The 23,670-nt window shown below is 43.5% G+C and overlaps 3 protein-coding genes across 7 annotated transcripts in view; 2 read left to right on the forward strand and 1 right to left on the reverse strand.

The window, feature by feature from the left end:
- The window catches only part of LOC139663194 (high affinity 3',5'-cyclic-AMP phosphodiesterase 7A-like), a 19,525-nt gene extending 11,544 nt beyond the window's left edge, over positions 1 to 7,981 (forward strand). Inside the window, exons 2-12 of one of the 4 annotated variants that reach the window (XM_071541770.1) lie at positions 118 to 178; positions 2,580 to 2,679; positions 3,443 to 3,584; positions 3,699 to 3,762; positions 4,749 to 4,945; positions 5,130 to 5,261; positions 5,420 to 5,511; positions 5,767 to 5,911; positions 6,001 to 6,097; positions 6,329 to 6,409; positions 6,693 to 7,981. In XM_071541770.1, coding sequence (XP_071397871.1) covers positions 118 to 178; positions 2,580 to 2,679; positions 3,443 to 3,584; positions 3,699 to 3,762; positions 4,749 to 4,945; positions 5,130 to 5,261; positions 5,420 to 5,511; positions 5,767 to 5,911; positions 6,001 to 6,097; positions 6,329 to 6,409; positions 6,693 to 6,970 — 1,389 coding nt within the window. In that variant the 3' untranslated portion in view covers positions 6,971 to 7,981. Of the gene's footprint in view, positions 1 to 117; positions 179 to 2,579; positions 2,680 to 3,420; positions 3,585 to 3,698; positions 3,763 to 4,748; positions 4,946 to 5,129; positions 5,262 to 5,419; positions 5,512 to 5,766; positions 5,912 to 6,000; positions 6,098 to 6,328; positions 6,410 to 6,692 lie in introns of all 4 variants that reach the window. The other 3 variants (XM_071541771.1, XM_071541769.1, XM_071541768.1) reach the window with 3 other exon arrangements.
- An 856-nt stretch (positions 7,982 to 8,837) lies between these two features.
- On the reverse strand, positions 8,838 to 14,368 carry mtfr1 (mitochondrial fission regulator 1). Of its 2 annotated transcripts, none has more exons than XM_071541773.1 (8): positions 14,293 to 14,368; positions 13,581 to 13,687; positions 13,184 to 13,282; positions 12,194 to 12,327; positions 11,715 to 11,950; positions 11,243 to 11,492; positions 10,894 to 11,074; positions 8,838 to 10,731 (listed from the first exon to the last, which is right to left on the reverse strand). In XM_071541773.1, the coding sequence occupies exons 2-8, from the start codon at positions 13,614 to 13,616 to the stop codon at positions 10,684 to 10,686; spliced, it is 984 nt and encodes a 327-aa protein (XP_071397874.1). In that variant the 5' UTR covers positions 13,617 to 13,687; positions 14,293 to 14,368; the 3' UTR covers positions 8,838 to 10,683. The 2 variants fall into 2 exon arrangements, with proteins under 2 accessions (XP_071397874.1, XP_071397873.1); XM_071541772.1 differs by having other exon boundaries at positions 11,243 to 11,504.
- Positions 14,369 to 14,672: 304 nt separating this feature from the next.
- On the forward strand, positions 14,673 to 23,318 carry armc1 (armadillo repeat containing 1). Its single transcript, XM_071541767.1, has 7 exons — positions 14,673 to 14,916; positions 15,501 to 15,712; positions 16,476 to 16,567; positions 18,847 to 19,039; positions 19,667 to 19,783; positions 19,956 to 20,030; positions 20,711 to 23,318. The coding sequence occupies exons 2-7, from the start codon at positions 15,551 to 15,553 to the stop codon at positions 20,900 to 20,902; spliced, it is 831 nt and encodes a 276-aa protein (XP_071397868.1). The 5' UTR covers positions 14,673 to 14,916; positions 15,501 to 15,550; the 3' UTR covers positions 20,903 to 23,318.
- The last annotated feature ends 352 nt before the right edge of the window (positions 23,319 to 23,670 follow it).

Raw genomic sequence — 23,670 nt, forward strand, 5'->3', positions numbered from 1 at the left:
TTTCAACCACTGGTAGGTCCTACATGAAGTAATATTACATTGCTATGATATTTATTATATTGCTATAATAATTTGACATTAGTGTTTGATGATATGTTTCCTTCTGTGTTTGTTCAGAGACGAGGGGCCATCTCCTATGACAGCTCAGACCAGACAGCACTGTACATTCGTATGCTAGGTAAGTGTTTTCCACTGTCAACACACACACACACACACACACACACACACACACACACACACACACACACACACACACACACACACTCACTCTTCTCAGCTCACTGAGAGATTTATCTCCTCAGCGTTATTGTCCATTTCTTATCACACAATGGCTTAAAACCAGTGAAACAGGAAGAGGAATAGATGGATCGGAGATGGAGAGAGGGATATAGAGATTATGAAGAGATGGGAACGCACTAGACTATGCGTCCAGAGTCCACTCAATCCCTGGCCTTTTGATAATCTCTCAATCACAATAGGCTTAGGTTGTGCGTGTGTCTGCAGTGTTAAGTGTTTCTTTGAATTTTTATCAGATTTGCTAAGAGTCCAGGATTTGATTTGGAACCCCATTGGGTTCAGAGGAGACTAAAGGCTGATGGAAAGTGGTGGGGTTTTTTTTGTACACGTGTATGTGTGTGTGTGTACATACAGTATGTGTCTGTGCATTTGTGTTTGTCTCTACCTACTGCTGGCTCGTAGCTCTGCTGAGCAGATTGAGTCAAACGCATCCAGCGAGCAGCCAGATAGGCCATGATCTGTTGGGGAAACATGGCTGCCCCATGAACAAGGTTACTGGGGATAATGGTGGGATTAGAGCCAAGGTCTCTTCCTGCTCAGACTCCACACCGACATCAGTCTGAGCTCCCTCACAGACAGGTCTGGCCTCTCATGTAACCTTCACCACTCCCCTTCACAGATCTGACAGTGTTGGCTGGGAGTGAGCAGCAAGTTGGAAACTAGAATTGCTGACAGTGTCAGCCTGTCAGTGTAGGTTCTAGATATCAGATTGCCTCAGATCTGTGAAGGGTAGTGTGTATGCAGGGCGCATGAAATGGAGCCGTACAGTATGAGCACTTTAGGGCCTATCGAATGACTAGGTTGATATACTGTTTACTGTAGCTTTCACACTGCATTGCTGTACTTTGGTGGTGCCAATTTGATCCTTGCCAGCTTGATAATATCCACGAGTTGACTGCAGCCACGTGTGTCTGGGCACAGTAACAGCAATTTATTGAGCTGACTGAAGGAGCTTTAGCTTTTTAATCATTTTACTTGGCTAAGTATGATGGCAGTCTCATACGTCACTGGAATAAAGCATCTGTCTATGTAGATTTTATATTAAATGAGGAGAGGCATGCTAATGCAGGCTGGTGGTTGCCGGGCCAGGGTTAAGTCTGCCAAGTTAATGCTGATGTGCTTTCAAATAGCAGGACTCAGAGCTTTGGCCACATCAGTAATAATGACATGACCTACATCCACCCCAAAGCACCAGCTCTCATGCACCACTGGGGAAACATGCACCCTCTGACTCTCAAAACACACTAATCACACAAGCACACACGTGCCGAGTGCTAGCACATGCATCTGCAGATGGGACAGATACACACACGTGGTCAGACACACACACACACTCACTCACTGCCCAAGAGTGCATGAATGTTAGTGTTTACTTGGTCATAATTTGATTATTGCATGTGAAATGCCACTGACATGGTTTCACTTTTCACATTCATACAAACAACTTTACAAACAGCTTCTCAAAATAATGTTGAGCATCACTATGCATTTAATTGTAATTCTTAGTTTTTGGTATTTTGATAGGAGCTTGTGTAATATTCAAACAGCTGTTTGCAAGTAAGTAACATGCTGGTTTGGTGAACACACCTGTATGACTGCTTTGATTTTATCCAGTGCACATACTACACAATCACACATTGAAATCAGAAGTGCCATGCTGGAAACCATTGCACTGTTTAGCACCTCGATCAGTATTGACACCACTGCCGTATCGACTCTTGCCTGGATCGACTCACTAGCATCGTATTGCACCAGTGTCATAGCAGCATCCTGTCACCTCACTGCGCTCTCACTGCTCCTGACTGCAGTCTACAAACCGGCCGGCCGCCGTCTGTCTGCTCCAAGTCTGGAGCACAAGCCTGTTCCTGTTCCTCTGTCTGACTACTAACAGGGTTGTAGATGAACAATAGATCACTCTCAGTGGCTCTGAGTACTAATGGTAGAGCAGACTGTCCTGACATGGCATTGCATGCTCCGCTGTTTGATTGACTTGTCTTTCCATTGTATTTTCTCTTCGAGAAAGTGGGAGTGTGTGTTTGTGTGTGACTATGCACACACATGGGTTGTACACTCAAGACCTGGGTCAAATAGTATTTGCAAATGAATCTTTTGTGTTCATTTTGTTTGTTGCATTGTCCTGTGGCAAAACCCAACTATGTGGCACCTAACTAGAATAAAATATAGTATTGAAAATTTGCAAATACTAATTGGCCTAGCACATCCAGACATTTCCCTCTCCAAACAGCATGACTTTTGAGGAAGTGTGTGCTGATTTCTTCTAGGAGATGTGAGAGTGAGAAGTCAGGTTGGATTTGAACCGGAACGAAGAAGCTCCCACCCATACCTGTGCATCGACTTCCGAACTCTTCACAGTGAGTATGAATCACAGCCTCGACTTGCCAACCTCTTTGATGACAAGAGAGATGGTGCCATTAAATTGTAGCCCTGCGTACATTCCCACTCTTCTAGCGAGATTACAAATGTTTGTGCACAGCTTAGGTATTTCACACGCTGATAAGGACCAAGGTGTGTCTTAGCGTAAACCTTGTGCAAGGATTTTTATCAAAGCCGTGTTAATGGTTTTGCACCACTGATGATAGGCAAACTACTTTCATACACACTGAAACCTTTTCAGAAAACTTCAAACATCTACATAGAAGTTGTGTGTGTGTGTGTGTGTGTGTGTGTGCGCGTGTGTATATGTGTGTGTGTGTGTTGTGTTGACATCCTGACCCACATGTAATCCTACCTCGTGCTGACGTGTTTCCGGATTGCAGCCATAGTTTATAAAGACAGACAGTGCTTTTGTGTGTGTGAGTGTGTGTGTGTGTGTGTGTGTGTGTGTGTGTGTGTGTCCGTCCACTGACAAAGCATGACTGGTGTGTGTTCCCAGACGAGAGGCTTAAGAGTGGGCGGCTGTGTCAGCAGCGAGTCTGTTTGTATATCGCTGTGTTGGTGTCAGATCCCCTCTGAGTTTGTGTGACCCAAATGATTCGCCGACCCTAACAAGCCTGTGAAACAAAGATTCCATGAACTATTTGTTGTTTAGTTTACTTCTGACACCTTTAGTCAATTATCTTTGTGTGTGTGTGTGTGTGTGTGTGTGTGTGTGTGTGCTTGCAGCACGGCTGGGCTCTGGGTCCACCTCGGCCAGCTCTGCCCCTGAAAGGAGGGTCCACAGGCTGCTGAGCTTCCAGAGGTACCTGCACTCATCCCGCCTGCTGCGGGGAAGCCCCCAGCAGATCCCCCTCCACATCCTCGATGAGGACTACACTGGACAGGCCAGGGTATGACACCCACCTCATATTATCACAACAATAATACAACACACAAATGCAGATTTGCATTGTTCACACGGGACATAACTATACTTCTGTGCTCTTGTTTTCCCTCTCTTCTAGTGCATGCTGGAAAAAGTCGGGAGCTGGAATTTTGACATTTTCCTCTTCGACAGGCTGACAAACGGTAAGCTGTGGCTGTAAAATATGATCTGAAATGTCGGTCAAAAGTTGCTGGAAATGTCATCATGATAAGATGAGCCATACAGCGCTGACAAGAGAATCCAGCATAATGTTGCATACTGCTTTCCAGCCTGGCCTTAGATACAGTGTATTATCAATGGCGCCATCTGTTGGATGGAACACACCACATTTTTCATATTGACAAGCAGGTATTGATGATGTACCTTGCATTTCTGGGCCCATTTTTTTGTTTCTTTATGTATTTTTCTTATTCCTGGGGGATAACTGGCCAAATGCAGGCGATGTGATGTCATGCTGTGATATTTTCAGCGCAGCTACAATGGAGTTAGCAAGTTTTCTTTTTTAACTATAAAACATCAACGGTAAATATCAGGTTCTGTGGTCCCTCAGTCAAAGAGCAAGGGCTTCTTTCTAGAGCCGCCATTTTGCACCAACATTCAACAGTCATACAGGGAGAAATCCATCATAGAAGGTGCAGCGATACCAGTTTCTCCACCCACAGTAGCCTCAATAGACCAGAATGCAATGCAGCCGCAAGACATGTTGAGTTTTGAGCAAGAGGTGGGACTCTCACTTTCTCTGAACTGGAAAAACTCACTGTCTTGCTCTTAATATGGTGTTGCTTCCACTCTCTACCTACACATATAACCTACAACTGAATGCAACAAGTTCACACCCCTTTCAACAACCCCCAAAGGGGGTTGTTGAAAGTCATTCTGGGAAATGTAGGAAACCACTAACTGAAGTAGACATAGACAAGGTAGGTTAAGGGAAATTGGATACACCATAAATGTAAATTACAAGACTTCATCTGAAAATAACTCCTGGAATGACATCACAGATTGATGACATATAACAGTGTAAGAGTATCCGAGGGTGGATTTTTCCTTTAGCACTAGTGAAAAGCAAATTCGTAAATCAAACGAAAGCTGAACGTTCATCCTCGTTGTCTCCTTGGGCCGTGTTCAGGAAACAGCCTGATCACCCTGACCTTCCACCTGCTGAACCAGTATGGGCTGGTGGAGCTCTTCCAGCTGGACATGGTGAAACTCTGGAGGTTCCTGGTCATGGTCCAGGAGGACTACCACAGCAACAACCCCTACCACAACGCTGTCCACGCCGCGGACGTCACACAGGCCATGTACTGCTACCTACGGGAACCCATGGTGAGACATGCAGAGTAGTGCACATTGTGATCCATGAGGGGAAAACATCATTTGTAGATATTGTAGATTGGAAACATACTCAAATTCATGCATGTTCTGATGAAGACCTGTTAGACCGAAAACCACTCTCTAGCCACTCTAATAAGGGAGTATTTTTATTTTAAACACTTTTTTTTTTGTGCAGCTCTCCAAGTCTCTGACCTCCTGTGACATCCTACTTGGCCTGCTAGCAGCCGCCACTCACGACCTGGACCATCCTGGGGTCAACCAGCCTTTCCTCATCAAGACCGACCACTACCTAGCTACACTCTACAGGGTGAGAACGCACTGCGGCGCACAGTCAGGAAATCCATCCCCCATCTGTAGCCTGTCACACCCGCCTCTGACTCTGAATGTACTCCTGTGGAAGACATTGTACAAATTATTAAATCCATGTGTCTGCATTTGTGCACAATTTGTCCTTCTAATGTGCAGAATACCTCAGTTCTGGAAAACCACCACTGGAAGTCTGCAGTGGGCCTGCTCAGAGAGACTGGGCTGTTTTCCCACCTGCCTGCTGAGGACAGGTCAGTCTGACATTGAAATTGTACTAAGTGCACCAAGCAAACTGCTAGACGGCGTGCTAGGTAGCACTTGTTGGGAGTTTTTGCATGTTACCGGAAATTACAGCTGCTGGTTACTGCTGAACATTCAGATTTTTCAATTTTGTTACTTTCAAAGGGCTTTACCACATCTTATAGTTTTATAAGATGGAAATGCCAGCAGGTGCCAAAGTCTTTGCTATACAACCTGATCTAATCAATCTGTATTTGACTCATCAGCCTGAACATGGAGAGGCAGCTGGGCTCCTTAATCCTGGCCACGGACATCAGCAGACAGAATGAGTACCTGTCCAAGTTCCGCACGCACCTGGACCATGAGGATCTGTGCTTGAGCAGCGGCAACCACCGCCACTTCATCCTGCAGGTCAGTTAGCTCCTCTGTCGTAGGACACAGGACTGCACCTACCGAAACCACGGGGTTCTTAATTCTGTTTTGACTCCATCCACACACAGATGGCTCTGAAGTGTGCGGACATCTGCAACCCCTGCAGACCCTGGGAGCTCAGCAAACTGTGGAGTGAGAAAGTGACGGAGGAGTTCTTCCAACAAGGTTTATTTCTCTCTGCTGCCTTCTTTCACATTGTTTACTCTTAAGGTCATACTCTTTCATTTAATGTTTTCTTTGATCCTGTTCCAGTTCTTTCTCACCATCTTTGAATCCCTGACTTTTTCTTCTATGTTCTTTATATAGTTTCTTCTCATTGTACCCAATTATATAATAATAAAATGTGTAACGGCGTATAATAATTATATGCATTACATTTTTATTGTGTTTCTGTAGGAGATATTGAGAAGAAGCACAAACTTGAAGTCAGCCCACTTTGTGACAGAGCGATCAACACAGTCGGCAACATTCAAATTGGCAAGTAACTTTGTTCAACTCCAAGTTTACTTACAAAGCCCATTTTATAACACAGTATCTCAATGTGCTTTTACAAAATAAAAAGGCAGAAACACAGGTGCAACCCAAACACACACACACACACAGTTAAACAAATGCATCAGTTTACAAATCAGCAATGCTAAATGAGTAGGTTTTGAGTTTGCGTCTAAACAAAGTTAATGTTGTATTCAGCAAACAGCTACAGCCTTTATCTCATTGTTAGCCCTAATCTGTGTCTTACCTCCCCTCCTCTCCCCCCTAGGCTTCATGACATATGTGGTGGAGCCGCTGTTCGCAGAGTGGGCCCGTTTCTCCGACACACGTCTGTCCCAGACCATGCTGGGCCACCTGGGGCTGAACAAGGCCAGCTGGAGCGGCCTGCAGCAGGAACAAACCTCTGTCTCCGAGGAGGCGGAGCCCAGCACAGCCGGCGCCGCCGCAGAAGCCGCCGCCGCTTCTACCGAACCAGACGGCGCCACAGCTACAGCCACAAGAGGAACCAGCTCCAAAGAAATACCTCAGGGAAGCAGAGAATCCTGACACTCCATGTTTGCCCTTTTACCCCAGTCTCCTGACCCCGGCCTCGGGGTCTCACCACACACTGGGGCCCGGGTGGGGCGTCCAGGGACAGAGCATGGCCCGCACCCCTGCCGCTGCCCCACCTCATCCTAAGACCTTGTTTATGTTTTGTTGCTTTTGCCTCCCATCTTGACAAACCACTGATTTTATTTAATTTATTTAATTTTAAATTCCTCTTTTTTTGGCATAGAGCAATACATAGATACCTCATTTGGCTACTGCTGTATTTTCTTTTATTTGCTTTGTTTTATTTATTTGTCCACTGTAGTTTTGGCATTACTGATCGAAGACACCACTATTTTTTGGTTGGCGAATCTTAAGGGACAAACAGTATAAGAACTGAAGAATACATTTTTTCTGGTATTTTGAAGTGCCATTTGAAAACAAAGATTTGAAGAATGATTTGAACTGATTTGACTGAGACAACTTGAGTATTCAGACATGAGACTCTCCTAAGACTTGAGAGTAATGCTGTGTGTTGCATTCGTAATGAAGATTCTTCCTCATGTACAAACGAAAATGTGACAAGCCCAGTCCTTTTGCTGCCTCTACGAAGACTGTTTACGCATCTCCTCGTTCGTTTGTTGTTCCTTTCCCTTGAACTGAACTGAAGTGAATCATGTTGGCTCCGCGGTTTGCCTTCTAAGCACAGATGTGAAGAACCACTCGTTTGAACTGTCATCCCACTGTTTAAGCCATGAGCAGAACCTTATTCAACCACACCAGATGCCATAAGTAACTCCACCTGTGCTACAATGTATTCGACTCCTTGCACTCCAAAATAACGACTGTGTTGGATGTGCAGCTTCTTCTCCACGAGATCTTCAAGACGCTCTGTGAAGGTATTGTAAGTTTCAGTGCTGGTTGAACTCGGGGCATGGATGCCTCCCACACTGGGGATCAGTTACTCATTGCGCATACATCTCATCTGGAACTCCACGCAACTCAACTCGCTCAGGGTTTTGCCAATCTCTTATCAAGAGGGAGAGGGGGGGGGGGGGGGGCGGGCGGTGGGGGATGCAAGGTTGTTTTTGCCTGGCTAGGATCACTTCTACTGACGGAGACTCTCCCTCTCCACAGAATGTTTCTCACGTTAGCCACATGCAACCTAAAGGACTGCTCGATCGATGCCTTATAACTATGCACAAACTATGCTAAGTGACCAAACCAACTCCTATTCCCATCAAGTGCATGGTGTGCTTGTCTTTGAATGCACTGTCCAATCCCTTTGCCTTTTTGTTGTGAGGAACAACAACTCCAACTGTCGTTTTGTACGGAAACAAAATGGTCGAGTGACTTTGAACATTCCATTTCCTTGTGTTTGGTTTGTCTACTTTGATTCTGTATAGTGGCACAAATTGTGTTTGTGTTTAAACATTTTGAAAGATAACAGGTGCTTTTCTTACTTTAGCTGATTTGTATTTTGCTGTAAGTGCTGTAAGACTGTTGATAAAACTGTTTACAATTTGTTGCGACAGCCATTTTTGGGAAGACTTCAGTGTCAAGCCAGATTTTGTAAAGGCTTTGCTGTATTGACCTTTTTGATACATGCCTGTTGCAGTTACAATTTGATTAATAAAACCTGTTGTTGACAAATGTGTTTCTTGGACTTTAAAAACGTTGATAAGTAAGTAGATGGCGTAGATCAAATACTCTCTATTCAACACTTGAAAGTGAAAGATAACTTATCTTTCATAATTAATTGCACTCAGCCACTAATACAACTTGAAGGCAGGTGACTTTCATAAGAAGGTTAAAATTCAACCATGTCAGACTTACAGCTCAAAGTCAGAACTGATCATATAGTATAAAACACTTGAGATTCCATGTTACTTTTATTTGGAGATTTGACAATTCAAGTCAATTAACAGCAAGTTTTGTGGAAGACTTCTATACAGATCTTGAATACTAAACAGAAAATTTTAAGTAACCACTCAATTATTACTGACACATCCAGTCCACCTTCCCTTATAAAAGGTAATAATAGAGTTTACTTGGAGCGGCAACTGCACTGGCATAAATAGCGAACAGAAATGGTGAGGATGATGTGTGCAATCCTGACGCACACAGGTCACCATACAGATTAGTGTCACTTTGAACAAAATACTGCCTGAGAACAGTTATCCTCCCATGACCCAGAGGACTCAGACACAGTACACTGCATGGTACAAAGTTTTGAAGAGCTTTGTTCCAAAACGAGATGCCCACCATCTTGAAAATGTGATGCTACTCTCAAAATGATTGCTGGCATGAAAGCATAAATCCTTTGGGATATTATTTAAATAGTAGGTACCTTAGGACCCATGACTCTAGTTTATTAAAAAAAACAAAGCAAAAAAAAAAAAAGGATTCAATAATCTTTACTTTGGCGCTACGGAATAACTAATAAAATGTAGTATTTTTTCCAGTATGAATATATTACTTTGGAACCAAGTTCTGCCTAAAGGCTTTAGTGTTTCGAGGAAAAAATGCAAATCTCTGATCAAGGGGAGTACTGACAAAGCCACAAAAATCAAACATTAATCTGTACCACCAACAACCTCTAAACATGAGCTTTGCAGGGCTATGGCTTAAGTGTTTTCCTCATTATTTAAGCATCATTCTATCATAGAAATAAGGAGGTAAAGGGATATCAAAGTTGACATTTGACAATGAAAGGCAGAACCTCACAGACCATCACTGGAATGTCTTTGGCCGTTAAACAGGATCAAAGTAAAGTGATGGTAACTAACACTGGGATGCACACATTTGATCCAGGAAAAATCACACTAACTATGTCAAGACTGGCAGTTAAGCGACAACATATACAGACTCAACAGAAGGTCTTTTCAGAACTCATGTTGAGACTTCACTGTGTTTTCCACGATACAACTGGCATCCAATTAAACAGAAATCTTAAAGCTAAAAAAAAAAAAATCTTGCCTAAAATCAAATACTGTGCATGCTTTGACAGGATCAATAACTGGATAAATCTACACATAATTACCTGTGTTAAATAAAAACTAGATTATTTACTTTAACCATGACATAAATAGATGGACCACAATCATAAATTAGGCCGACTACAAGCCAAGGCATTATACATAAACAGCATAGCACAGTATTCCACAAGTAAGAGCTTCAGAAAGTGCTCCCTTTCTTCTGTGACAGATGAACACTACGCTTTCACGAACCCCTCAAGAAGGGGAATGCAAAAGTGACAAACCATACTATGTGCATCGGTTTCAACAACACACACAAAAAACCACTAATGATTGAACAATAAAAGTAATAACCAATAAGGATTCTGTAGTGTTGCCTACAACATACCCTCTAATAGCACTCTCACTCTTTGTCTATAAAACGCATTTAAGAATAGGAACTTAGACTCCTGAACACAAAAACAAAAGACACTTGGTTAAACAAACAAAAAAACACATGGTTCTACAACAGAAAGCGAATATTATAAGTTATCAAAGTGCAAAAATAATGTAGATGGTCGAGATGACTGTCAGATGCCACACTAAGAGAGATGACCAGTATCTGGAGCAGCCTGCCATCTGGTTCTGGCAGAATCCCTTGTTGTTCCAAAGAAACAGCTGATATTAAAAGGTTGATAAGGCACTTCAGAGTGTCCGTGGTCGATCTGGACCTCTAATTCAGAACCGTCATTCATCGATGAACCCAACACTCGTTCAGACGAACTTCCTTTTTCCAGTGGATTTCAACATGTGCTGCCCAAACTATAACAGAGAAAAGACAGAACAAGGCACATGACAAATTGCTTGGACAATATTTTCTTCATTGACATTACAGACGCTTGATTCCAAAGCTTAAGAAAGACAGGAGGCAAGAGGAAGGCCCCTCTTACTTACTGATATACTACCAAGTATAACGGCTCTCACCAAAGCGGTCTCTGTTTGAGGTTTCACCTCCGGGACAGGGAGTTTGAAATCGTCCTGGCCTTCTTGTTCACTGTTGTGTCGATAACGATGGGCAAACTTGCGTTTCAGGGCCTCGGCAATGAGAGCTGCGGCGTCTGTAGGCCCACTGGCCTTGGCTTTGGCATTAACCTCTCCTGGACGACTGCAACAACACACAAGTGACGACGACTATTATCATGATGCTAGTAACACAGTTTGATTTATTTGCATGCTATACAAGCATTTTGTCCCATTTGCAGCAGTTTCCTGAGGAGATATGGGAGTAAACGTGTTGGTCTAAAAGTCATTGACTTCAGAACTAGACACCCACCTTTTGACTGAACGCAGCTTCACTTTGCCCATGTCCTTCAGCACATCAAGCATGCTGGGGATTTCTGCTGGCTTGGGCCCCGACTCCAAATCTGTCTGACCGTCCATCTTCTTCCCTCTACGCTCTTTTATCAAGTCAATGGCTGAGAAGGTCCGCTGGAGGCTGGGGGGTGGTGGAGGAGGAGGTGGTGGAGGTGGAGGGGGTGGAGGAGGGGCACCACAGGGTGGAGGAGGAGGAGGAGGGGGCGTCCCTGTGGCAGGAGCTGAGGTTAAGAGAGATGGAGGAAAAACAAATCTTACAGCCATGTAATATGTGACATTCTGCTGCCACCTAGAGGCAGGTACACAAGATCACAGCGGGGAAAAATGGAGACCCAATCACCCAGTGTATGAAAGACTGTAGCCAGGGCAAATTAAGTCAGTGAAAGCCAGTGAATGTGTCTGATTGTTCTGAAAGCTACTGTTTGACGTACCTGGCTGTGTGTTCTTTTCCTGAGCCAGTACAATCTGCGCTATCTGGGCTCTGAGTTTGGCAAGCTCTGACTCCAGTGCACTGATCTTCTGAATGGCCTCATCATTGACAACCGTCGGCCCCTGGGGGTCCGGATCCCCCTTGTGCAGGCTCGGTAAAGACCTCTGTCGGGTTAAGGGTCTTCGGTGAGGTTGAGGCTGGTGGGCTCGGAAAACAAGCCCCGTTGGTGGTCCTGGCCTGTTTCAACAAGGCCAGTTACTATTACAGACAGGCAGAATCGCACTCACATGTGGAAACTGCTGACAAGAATTAGTCAATTCCCAGATTAGCAGCTTGTTAACTGAAATTCTCCTCAAAATCAATAACGGATCACTATGGAGTGTTTGATAGTGAGCGGGTTGTGTGCAGTTCTTTGATTTTATTACCTTGAGAAAAGCATTCCAGAGTTAGACAACAGTTCTCTCTCCATCCTTATCTCACCTGGGTCTGCCAAAGTAGTCTTCGTCATCCTCCTCATCCCTGTCGATCCAGCCGACGTCGGCCAGAGAGGCCACCGGGCAGTTCTGCCTCCTGGCGCCATTCAGGACACCAGCGTCCTCAGTGTAAGGATAAAGCTGAGTGACCAGCCATGTTCCAACAGTTAGACAAAAAACATTTTCCAAAACACACCAGAGAAGAACACAGCACAACACAGCATCTCAACGACTAGCGTTTGCTTAAATATAGAGCTCCTTCTTCTTATGTTTAAAGATAAAAGGAAGTAATAAAGCGGAAATGAGGACAGATGAGGGGGGGAAAGTAGTAAAATAGTTTAAGGGCCCTCTATATGTTGTTAATGAAAGGCTCTGACAAATAACTCAGCAGGTCTTTAGTCAGCACAAGCTTGGTGTAGGTCGCCGAGTGAACTGACCTAAAGCAGACATACTGCATTCCTCATAGCTAGGGAGGGTAGCTGGAGACAGAAGAAAACAGAAGAAAAGAGAAAGCACAGTATTGAAGGAGACAAGAAAAATCTTAAGATTGTGTTTTTATAATGGAATTATACTAAAAATTGGAATACCACAAAGTTAATTTGTTCTTACAGTTTAAAAAACATTTTCTGAACATTCTCAGAGCTTTAATGATGAGTAAATATCTCCAAGCTGATGACTTCATCCACTCTGTTTATGTTTCATAAAACAAAACAGACAGTCAAGCAGATAAAAAAAACTGTTGAACAGGGTGTGTGATTTGTTATCACATGCTGTGACACCAGTAAGGAGACAGAAGCAGAAGACAGAAGAGAAGACTAGAGAAAAGCCTAAATGCAATGTGACATATTCAAACAACCTCGAACCATAAGACGGTCAAAATGCCAAAAGGCATTGTATACATGATATATCCTCAAAGTCAGGCAGGCCTGTCAAGTGTCATCATTACACTCTTTAAAAACTTTGAACTTGGATAATGACAGTGGAAATGTTCCCTCACCTGAAAATGGACCCTTGGACAGGGTTTAAAAGGAAGACTGGTAGCTATTCTCCTCACAATACTCCTTGAGGACCCATAGGGCTTGGCTGATCCGAAAGCCTGCAAAACATAAGCATGTGTCATGCGTCTGGGAAAAACTGACATCATGACTGAAAGAAAAAATCATGTGAGTCTATGTTCTGTCCATGATGGTTAACTGATATTTAACACATAGTTTACACCAGCTGTGACGAGGGCAGTGGGTAGTACTTTTCATATCTGGCAAGTGAGAAACTGTCTCTTCTGTCATTAATTTGACTATGGGCTGAACTAATGTATGTAATGTAACTAATGTATAGCAACAACATTATGTCGATTAGACACTTATCAGGCCAGATGTCAACAGATAGTCACATACCAGGTCCATTTCAATCCGTGCATAGTCTTTACTCATTTCTGTCGATGTGTTTTACAGGGGCTGGTGCACGCAAGCCCCAAGACTAAGGGCATCTTCAACAGGGCAATCTGCAAGAAACACAAACCAGGAGTGAGGAATTTCAGTTGCACAATCTTAGAACAAACTGTAGTTAGATCAACTTCGGCCCAATGTGAGTAGTCAGGATATCAACTAACATTACGGTTACATAAAAAGGCCTTCTGATAACCCTGGGTCTATTTGTTTTTATGCTGATATAATAAAAACAGCAGGGTAACGTTACCGATTCGAGGCTAGGTTATTCACTGCCTAACTAAAGACAAGCAAAACCCGAAGAAAACAGGGAATACATAAAGTGACATGGCATGGTAGCAAACGTTACCAGGCCGCTGTGACATCTGTTTAGGATCCTAGGTAAAAACATCAAGAAAGTTTGAAACTGAACCAGTCGTACTGCACTGACCAGTCAAGTTTGCAGCAGGCTAATGTTAACTAGCAAGCCTTAACTTTAGCGGGCAGTGTGGCTATGCTAACAACGTTAGCGGGCTAACGTTAGCGAACTTTTAACACAACGATTTAGTAGGATCTGCCGAAGACACAAAATCTGGGCATTCTCTAACGAACGACAGCCAACGATAGATGTTACAGTCACGTTTGAGGATCAATTCTTTATGTTAAATTAAAGTCAACTTACCGAGACGAAGTTAACGTTAGCTAACAAGTTTCTATTTTTCCACCTTGTCAAACCAATGTACATCCACCGCAGTAACTGGATAATGTGGGAAGAGTCATGGAACATTTTTTGAGCCAATTGGATTACACAGATTGCAATAGTTGGGCGGGTACAGTGACTGTCAAGCGCCATCGTTGGCTATTCAGATTGAGTGGCAGACAAACAGACCAACTGGGATGGACACTTCATATAAAGCTTTCTGATGATTGGGTCTTATATCAGTCGATCAATATATACTGTCCAATTATATGCCACAAACGATGTGGATGTTCGTTACATATCCCTCGATTGTCCGGGCGAGATGTCTTCCTATTTAAACTAATGGAATCCGTATGGAAAACTGGGATGTCCTTAGCTACAAAACAGTTGTACCCATTGATGGACCAAAAAACCCAAACACTGGCCACCGCTGCTAGCAAAGGCTAGCAAAGAAAGAGTGGCAGGCCTAGGGAAATTATTTTGAAAAGGGTTTTGTCAAGGTGTCATCGATAATCTACTGTGTTTCTCACTACGTCGTATGTGCATTTCGAACTGAGGTTGTTCATCTGAAGTTGTCTTATGGTTTTACTGAAAACTGACGAAAAGGTAGGCTATTGTCAACTAACGTTAGCTAGCAAATGAGTTGTTAGCTTAGCTGCTGAGTCGCCTCTGTTCCACAGGGCGTGATTCGAGGTTAGCTCGGGGTCGTGTATAGTGTTTTACGGCACAAGGATTATTTATCTTTCGCCTCATGAAAATCGTTTGAGAGTACGTTAGCTGTAAAGCGTGCAGTTAAATCTAACATTAAGTAACCATGCTAACCTACTTGCTATTCTTGCCTGTAACTGGAGTCTAATCAAGCCACGTTAGTAACAAGGGTCACACTAATCAGTCAGATAATTCAGCACCACATTTCAAAGCTTATCAAAAATAACCAAAAAGTCCTTCAAATCTCAGGCTAAGCAAACGTCGTCCACGACAATGGAATGGTCATATGAGTTTGATATTTTTCGGCAGTGAGACTTTCTTTTCCAATAGTTTGTAAGGTATATTTAGCATATAACTTGGTAATAAAACGGATTGTAGAGGTTCAAAACTTGAACTTGAATTTTTCAATAAAAGACAGAAGCTACATTGGTCGCTTCTGTAGTTTACCATATTCGTAGCTTACCATATTCTTCCTTTGCCAGTAGAGTAAAGAGGCTGGTTTGATGTGCATGGCATCAAGAGAGGAGGCACCATGAGTGGGGAGCTGGATGCACTAACTGTGGTGAACCAGCTGCGAGATCTTGCAGCAGACCCCCTCAACCGAAGAGCCATAGTAGAAGATCAAGGCTGTCTACCAGGTCTCATCCTTTTCCTGGACCACCCCAACCCACAGATTGTCTACTCTGCCCTATTGGTAAGATTAATCCATTTGCATTTATATGTAGACATGAAAGACTATTAATAATACACACAGTTACTGTTGTTTGAAAGGAAATTATAAGGGCGGAATATGAAATGTTGACTGTCTAGAACCACCATATAGCTGGTACTGAATTACATAAATATAATTGTTGAAATATCTAAAATGGCAGGTTAGAAGACATTGGAATTTGTTCAGGGAAATATTTAGTTGAGATCCCTGCTGGTTCTTTAAATTAGCTGGTTTCTGCTCCTGCCATACTTTGTCCCCCCCTGCTGTCCAGTAGAGTCAGAGCAGGTTGCAGTGACAGTGCGAAGGGCATTCCCTCCCACTAACTGTGTCCCTGCCACAGACAGACACGTGGTGGCATTAACCCGCAACATCTTAGAGAAACAGGGCAATGGTGACATCTACTGTCTGTTTTGCATTTCTGAAACCAAGTAATGTCATACTGATGCATTTACCCCCACACTGTATGTAGTTTAAACACAATAAAAAGCCTGTACACTGCAGTAACCCCCCTTTGGTACATGACGTAGAATGTGAGTACAAGTCTAAGTGGTTTTATGTAATAGTTGCTCCTTGTTGGTAACCCGTGAAGCGTATAAACACAGAGTGAGTGCCTGTGTATTTATATTGGTTACATAATAGTATACCATTGCACACAAACTCAAACAGCGCTCACTCTCTTATAGTACCTCAACGGGTCTGTCGGCTTTTAGCAGTAAATGGATAACAGTTGCCCTTGTCCTTCCAGGCGGTGCGCTACCTGGCGGAATGTCGAGCCAACAGGGAGAAGATGAAGGGCGAGCTGGGCATGATGCTGAGTCTGCAGAATGTCATGCAGAAGCAAGTCTCTGTCACCACCACCTCACACACACACACACACACACACGCACACACACACATGTGCTCACCGTGCACTTTTTTTCACAAAACCTTAACCTGGGATTTCTTTTGTTTTGCGCTGACAATGTGTGCCTGTCTGCAAATTTTCCAGGCAGGAAGATGTCCTCCCATTTGCCATGTCAGGATGAATGTGATTAATGTTGAATTAGAATAGGGTGGTAAACAATTAATTTGCTGTTTCTGCATGTCAAAGATTTTAATACATCCTGCCACCTCTCTAGAATTTCAAGATGAAGCTACTCAGTGTTTTTACTGATGTAGGCTTATATTTGTTCTCGCTTTGTGCTGGAGTTGGCAGGTCATTTTGCAGAGGTAGCTCATTTTGTATGGTATGTTTTAAAGAGGATTTCTTAGTTGCTTGTTTTTAGCCTAATTGATATCTAATTGAGACGTTTTTTTAGAAGCACTTGCCCTCAATTCCATTTCTACATGGCTAAAAGAACATGGTAAACACATCCTGGTCACCCATGTAGTGTCAGAGGGTGACCAGGGTTGTCTGAGGGTGTCTGGTTTGAGGAGGTCTTGTGCTCCAGATAGCTAGTGTTACCAGAGGGTCTGTGGCAGTTGTGCTAAGTGACTGCTGTTTATCATTAGCACCCAGATAGGAATAGGCCTATCCTCAAGTGGCCGACAGCAGGTTGTATGATTTTTTTTTTCTCTTCCTGCGGCCCAGCTCTTGCTGGCCCTGGAGTAAGCCAGTCACTTCAGCTAGTGAGGGGTGCCGTCAAGAAGAGCCCTGCAGTAACTGTAGCAGCTCCCCCTCCTCCCAATCCAGTCACTCTGACTTTGGGTAGAGGTCGATCATAGCTGGACAGAGTGGGAACACATGGCTGAGGGGGAACGTCTAGCAAAGTTGCACCAAACAGGTGTGAAAACCATTTGTACTCCTTCAACTCAGTACAGAGCAATTGCAGTTATCAGAGAAGTTGTTTACAGCAGACCCCTTGTCCATTCTCAGTGAAAGAGAATGTTTGGCCTCCAGCATGGCCGACAGCCTTCCACTGAGCTGGGGCAGGAATGTGTTGTACAGCTCCGGGGAGCACGAGGCTCCCAGAGGGCCGCTGTGCCAGACAGCTGATGTCGTATCTGGTTACTATACATGGAGTGATGGCTTGGTGACATATACAACAGTACAGCTTGCAGGGGTATCCCAGGATCCCTCACTGAGTATCAGTTCTGGCACTATAACTGACCTCATGTGGTGTCTTCAAGGAAAGCTGCTGCCTACTAATATTATGCTCTGCTTTGGTTTTCTGCTAAGAGAGCAGTAAACCTTAGTGAAGCACAGTATCGGCCTAGTGAATGTGGGGTTGACTGATATGGTGTTAGGGGTGCAGCCTAACATTTTGGCATAAATTATTATGTATAAATAAATGTGGGATATACAGACACGACGGGGACTGGGTGCCTGTTTTTGCTGTGGAAAGGTTAGGTGGCGGTACGGCTGTCACTGGCCCCCTGTGGCAGGACGACCACCTCCTGACTGCAGCTGGATTCTAGCTCTCCAGCGTCAGGCCAAAAGACGGTGACCTTTAGAAATATCAGCCTCTCAGCTCTGGGAACAGATCCGGGCCACAACCCATTCTGGAGACAACAGTAGATAAAACAAGAGATCATAGTGTGAGGATTGGAGGTTGTAAATGGGAGCTTATTGGGTGAATTTCAGTTTTAGGTTGGATTCAAACTTTTCGTCTCACGCTCATAATTTCGTCATAATTTGTCTGGCTTTGCGTTTGTATTGCTATCATGCTTTTGCTTTTCAACAGAACCATTTTGGCGCAGTAATAGGCATTTACAAGTGCACAAGATCTGATGTAAATGCCTATTGTGTTATGAACTTGGATGAGCGCATAAGTAGAAACCAGGCTTAGTGAGGGTTGTTATGTCATTACAGGTGAATTAGGGCTAAGGACACTTCTAGGAGGCTCAACAGTAAATTCCAGCATCCCAGAACCACCTTCTTCTATACCTGCTGTTGACACTGATAATACCTACATTCAGCTGCACTACAGTTACACTGCTCATACAGTTAAACATACACACACAACATCAACAAACACATAATTTCAACTCTTCAGTCTTATCATCAGTAAGCTTATGTACCTCTGACCCTTCTGTCTTGAATTGGCCAATAGTCTTAACTACTGTATGTAAATCAAACTGAAATTAAACAGACACAGCCACCGCCACTCATCCTCTTTACTCCTCTCCCACTAAAGGAGTACATCCCCTGGGGAAACCAAATTGCTGGCCTCTGAGATCTATGAGATTTTGCAGGCAGCTGGGAAAGAAGAGGCGGAACAGGCTGAAGCGGCTGCTGCCTCCTGCCGGCGTAAGGCCCATTTCTTCCTGGGCTCCACCAACAAGAGGGCCAAGACCGTGGTGCTGCAAATTGACGGACTGGATGACCCCGTAAGTGGTTATATCGCACATGCAGGAATGGACATAATGCTCTAGCACACATCTTAAATGCATATACACACGCCAAATGTCTGTTAATGCACAGACAAACACCTTGATACTGGATAAGTTTAGCTGGGAATAAAAACCTTGTTGGGGTAGGGGGGCATTGTGGTTGTTGTCACAGTGATGTCAGTGCATCTTAACAGTGTCTATCTGGCGTAGAGTAGGGGGTCGAGGGTCAGGTAAATGTCAGCCATTGAACAGCAGGACGTTGAGATTGAACCTGAACGCTGCCCTACAGGAAGCTTGCACCTAGCCAGATCACATTACAACAGACAGACGGCCTCTGGTGGACAGCAACGCTAATATTGCAGCAGAGACACACAAGACTGTGGCGGCTGAGCTCTGGCAACATAGACATGTAAACCACATGTCTCAATGGAATATGGTTTGTAGCAGTGGAATGCCAGTAATAGAATATAATGTACTGAAATAGAATATATCTTCCTCTGAATGTTGGTTTGCCCAGATCAGGGGCTTTAAGCCACAATCACTTCCCAACTAGTAACTACAATGTCTGCCTTGCTGTTTAACACATCTAATCATACTGTCCCCCTGCCTCTTATTTGTTGTCAGACTCGGAGGAGTCTGTGTGAGGAGGCCCTTCTGAAGATCAGAGGGGTCATCAGCTTCACCTTCCAGATGGCTGTCAAGAGGTGTGTGGTCAGGATCCGCTCCGACCTCAAAGCTGAGGTAAGTGTCTGTCTGGAAACGGTTAGACAACTACCTAAGAGCTGCTACTGCGCAATGATAGAGGCTTAACATTCTTTGACAATAAATTCCCCCAAAGTGTTCTATTTTGACTGAAAGCTAAATGTACTGATGTTCAGAGATGAAAACAAAATGATCAATTTGTTTCTCCCAGGCGCTGGGCACAGCGATCAACTCCACCAAAGTAATGACGGCTCAGCAGGTGGTGAAGGCAGAGGATGGAGAAGAGGTAAGGACAGTTGAGATGGAGACATGAGAAAGAAAAAACTGTGACATTTAAAACTTTGATAGGACACCCATAATGGCTACACATAACGCTCACTTTTTCACATAGATTATAATATGTCAGTTGATAGGTCTATGTTTGGTGTCTGTATCTCTTTACAAGGGAGCATAGCCCCTTGCCTATGGCTGAGAGTTATTCACACTGACATGATTAGCTGGTCACATCTCTGCCTCAGCCTGTGGGCTATTTGTTTTTTTGCCAAACACATGACCAGTCCCAATTATGCCCTGCAGAGCAGTGTGTTACCAACTTGCAGTACCCACCCAAGCTGAAGCAATGTTTGAAACTACTGCCTTTAAACCAAATGAAACTCCCAAATTTTTCTTTTCCATCACTCCATAAAGAATTTGAATGTATGTTGCCCAAATTAAAATGGGCCAGTTAAAATAGCTATCAGAGGTTACATTTCTTGTTATACATCTTGTGGCCAGCAGGGGTCAGACCTGACTCAGTCATGTATCTGAGTACAGTAGATGGTATTTTGGCTCTGTTGTTAAACGCCTGTGTTTTGTGTCTGCGTTGATCCTGCAATCTTATAAATTAGTTTTGTGTGCTTAGTGGTAATTCAAACACAAATCATTGTCTTTGCTTTTTTTTCTAATATATTTCTTCTGTCTGTGTAGCTGATGGTGCCATTCCAGGAGGACTCTGCAGTGCTGGTGGAGGAGAACACAGACATCCCAGACTACCTGCCTGAGGAGGAGAGTCCGTCCCAGGAGCAGGACAAGGCCGTCACGCGCGTAGGCTCCATCACCGATGGCATGGGCTGGCTCAGCACCGCTGCCAACTTCCTGTCCCGTTCCTTTTACTGGTGACCACTTCCTGTGTTCTCTGCTCCCCCTTTTCCCCCAAAGTACCATCCGACTGCCGCCTTAGCCTCTATCAGCCTAGTCCCGGCCTAAGCTCTTCCTCACCTCTTTCAGCCCTACACTAGTGTAGACTCCCCTAGGCAAAGCACACAGAGCCTGGCTTTGTATGTGCAACAAACGCTGGACTGCCAAGTGGAACCTGCAATAACTTTATCTTGTGTATATATGATGCATTGAGCTAAAAATCACACCACTGGCTGTATGTGCACAATTATATACTAGCTGCATATGTATCTTACAAGCCATAGCCAGAGGACTTCAGAATCGGTCTCCCACTTTTGTTTTCATACCTTGTAATTTTTCCTTAACTTCTGATGCGTCCAACATTTTGAAACCAAATAGTATTGCAGAAACGTGTAGCGCTGCGTTGCCAGAGTTGACTTGTGGCAGGGCGTCATATTTAATTGTTCTGAGGCTGATTCTGCATTAGCTGAAAATCGCGAGTTCCTTTTTTGTGCATGGGTGTGGGTGCTTTTTCTGTTTTTCCCCATTCATTATCCTGTTGTATTTTCATCCTTTTTCTTTCTTTGCCAATCATTTGATTAGACTTAATTTACTGTCCCTCCCCCTCCTCTGAGGGACATTTTTTTAAAGCATGCTGTAATTCTTGTGTGCCAATCTTGCTTGCTGCCCTTATTACCGTTTATGCTTGTTCCATGATTATTGTGTGTGCCTTTTGACACTTCACTGTAACTACTATTTATTTATCATTGTAACTTGATTCAGATGATTTGAGAGCTCTTAGCTTGTGCGATGTAATATTTGTGCTTCCCAGGTGGGTTGAAATGCCCCTAGCAGCAGCAGCAGGCCTCCCCCAGCTTATATCTCAGTGAGGGAGATCATTTCAGTAGAATTAGTAAACTAGACACCAGCAAGAGGCTGTAGCCCACTCAGCCACTGGCTGACATTAGCTGCCTCGTATACTGTAGGACTGTTTGATGCATACTGAAAAGGGAAGTGATTAGCTAGGCTAATTAACATACTGTCCCTTGTTGCGCTTTAGTCATTTCTGTCAAGAATTGGGACTCCTTTGATGCAATGAAGAAAAAAGCGTGTGAGTTCTGTTAGTTTGTGTTTATGTGGTGATGAATTGACTGACATCTCCTTGTGTTAATTGCACAGATTTAGGCTACCTCTGCTTTTAGCCTAACATTTTCACATCAGCATCATGGTCCTCTATAGTTTTAGCAATAACCCCGATCAGCATGGTGAAGACAACCTGGTTAAAAGTCTTGATTGACACCTGCTTGCCAAATCCTTCTGTGTTACCTGGAGGCTCATTGACATTTTTATAATATTGTAAACCCACCTGTTTGATTTTAATTTTCACTTTAGCCAGCAGTGTCCTTAAAGCAAACATCATGTTGGCACACACACACACACACACACACACAGACACACACACAGACACACACACAGACACACACACAGGACTGACCAATGCTGTCATATGGGCAGTAATGGCAAACTGTATCAGGGGTGTGGATATGTACATTTTGTAAATGGTGCCTGATACCTTGTGATCTCAGACCTTACATGGGAGGGAAAATTTTGTTTTTCTGTTTTTTGTAATACTAATTTGCAATTTCTGTTCACATCATCTGAATTTCTTAGGTTAGCAAAGTAGAATAAGAGGCTGTAGAGCATAGAATGGTAGATATTTTTTTTCCTGATTCTTTAACACTTACAGTCCTGTGGCTCGCACCAGTTTGAATTATTATCTCATTGGAATCGTGTGAGTGTCATTAACATTTATTATATAAAATGCTGACCAGACGACCTTGATTGTTTTGATGGTGGAGACGTCACAGTTGGTTGGGGTCAAACTGTCAGAGGAATGGCATTGGATGACCTGAATGACCTGAGATGATCGTGGCTATTCACTGGAAAAGCAGTAAGACATTCATAAGTCGTATTTGAATTAAACTCAGTAATTTTAGTCCATCAACAGCCTCCAAAATAATTTGTTTTGAATAAGAGGTCATAGTAGCCTACAAAGTTGAAGTTGAAATCATCAGTATTAAAATTTAATTATCTTGAGTCTTCCTTATTTGTCCAGTGTGCACAGAATCAAAGTCTCTAAGTTGCGCTATGTAATTTCATTTTAATATTTGTTGTTACACCTCATACTGTATAGAATAAGAGAATACTTGAACATTGTTTCTAGGAACTGTCCTTTTCTGTATTCACCTCAGTGTTAATTTCCCTTTATTGTTAGATTCACTACATCCGGTTGACAAAGCAAGTCCTCAGAAATGTAACTTCATGTGTACAGAGCGCATCTGTCATCAAATGTAATATAATGTATTGCAGATCTTAAAATGGTTGATTCCCATTCACTGTTAAAGCAAATAATGTTAAAACAGGCTTAAAATCAAAACTGTGTCTCATGTGCTTTTTATTCTCAGGGCATTTTAAAACGGACACTACTGAAAGAATATAACTGGGCAGTTTTGGCCCATCACTTCCCAGATATGACTGATAATCTCATCTTTATGTTATCTGCAGTGACCACTCTGACACACCAGTGCTGCAGACCTTACTTTGTCAAATCAAATTGCTGAGGGCAGCGACCATTCTTAGTAGAGAGATAAAATTGTGTTTTCCTTACTGGTGCATAAGTGAGGTGCCCCAGGGCGATCCTGTGGTCTGCCCACCACCTCCCCCAGCCCCGGTGCTGGTAGGCAGGCAGAGGCAGCAGCCAGCCCCAGCTG

Source organism: Centroberyx affinis, unplaced genomic scaffold (genome assembly GCF_046629955.1).
Source record: "Centroberyx affinis isolate AG114_WGS23_722 - 3 ecotype Tasmania unplaced genomic scaffold, CSIRO-AGI_Caff_v1 ptg003956l_1, whole genome shotgun sequence".
Taxonomy (NCBI): Eukaryota; Metazoa; Chordata; class Actinopteri; order Beryciformes; family Berycidae; genus Centroberyx; species Centroberyx affinis.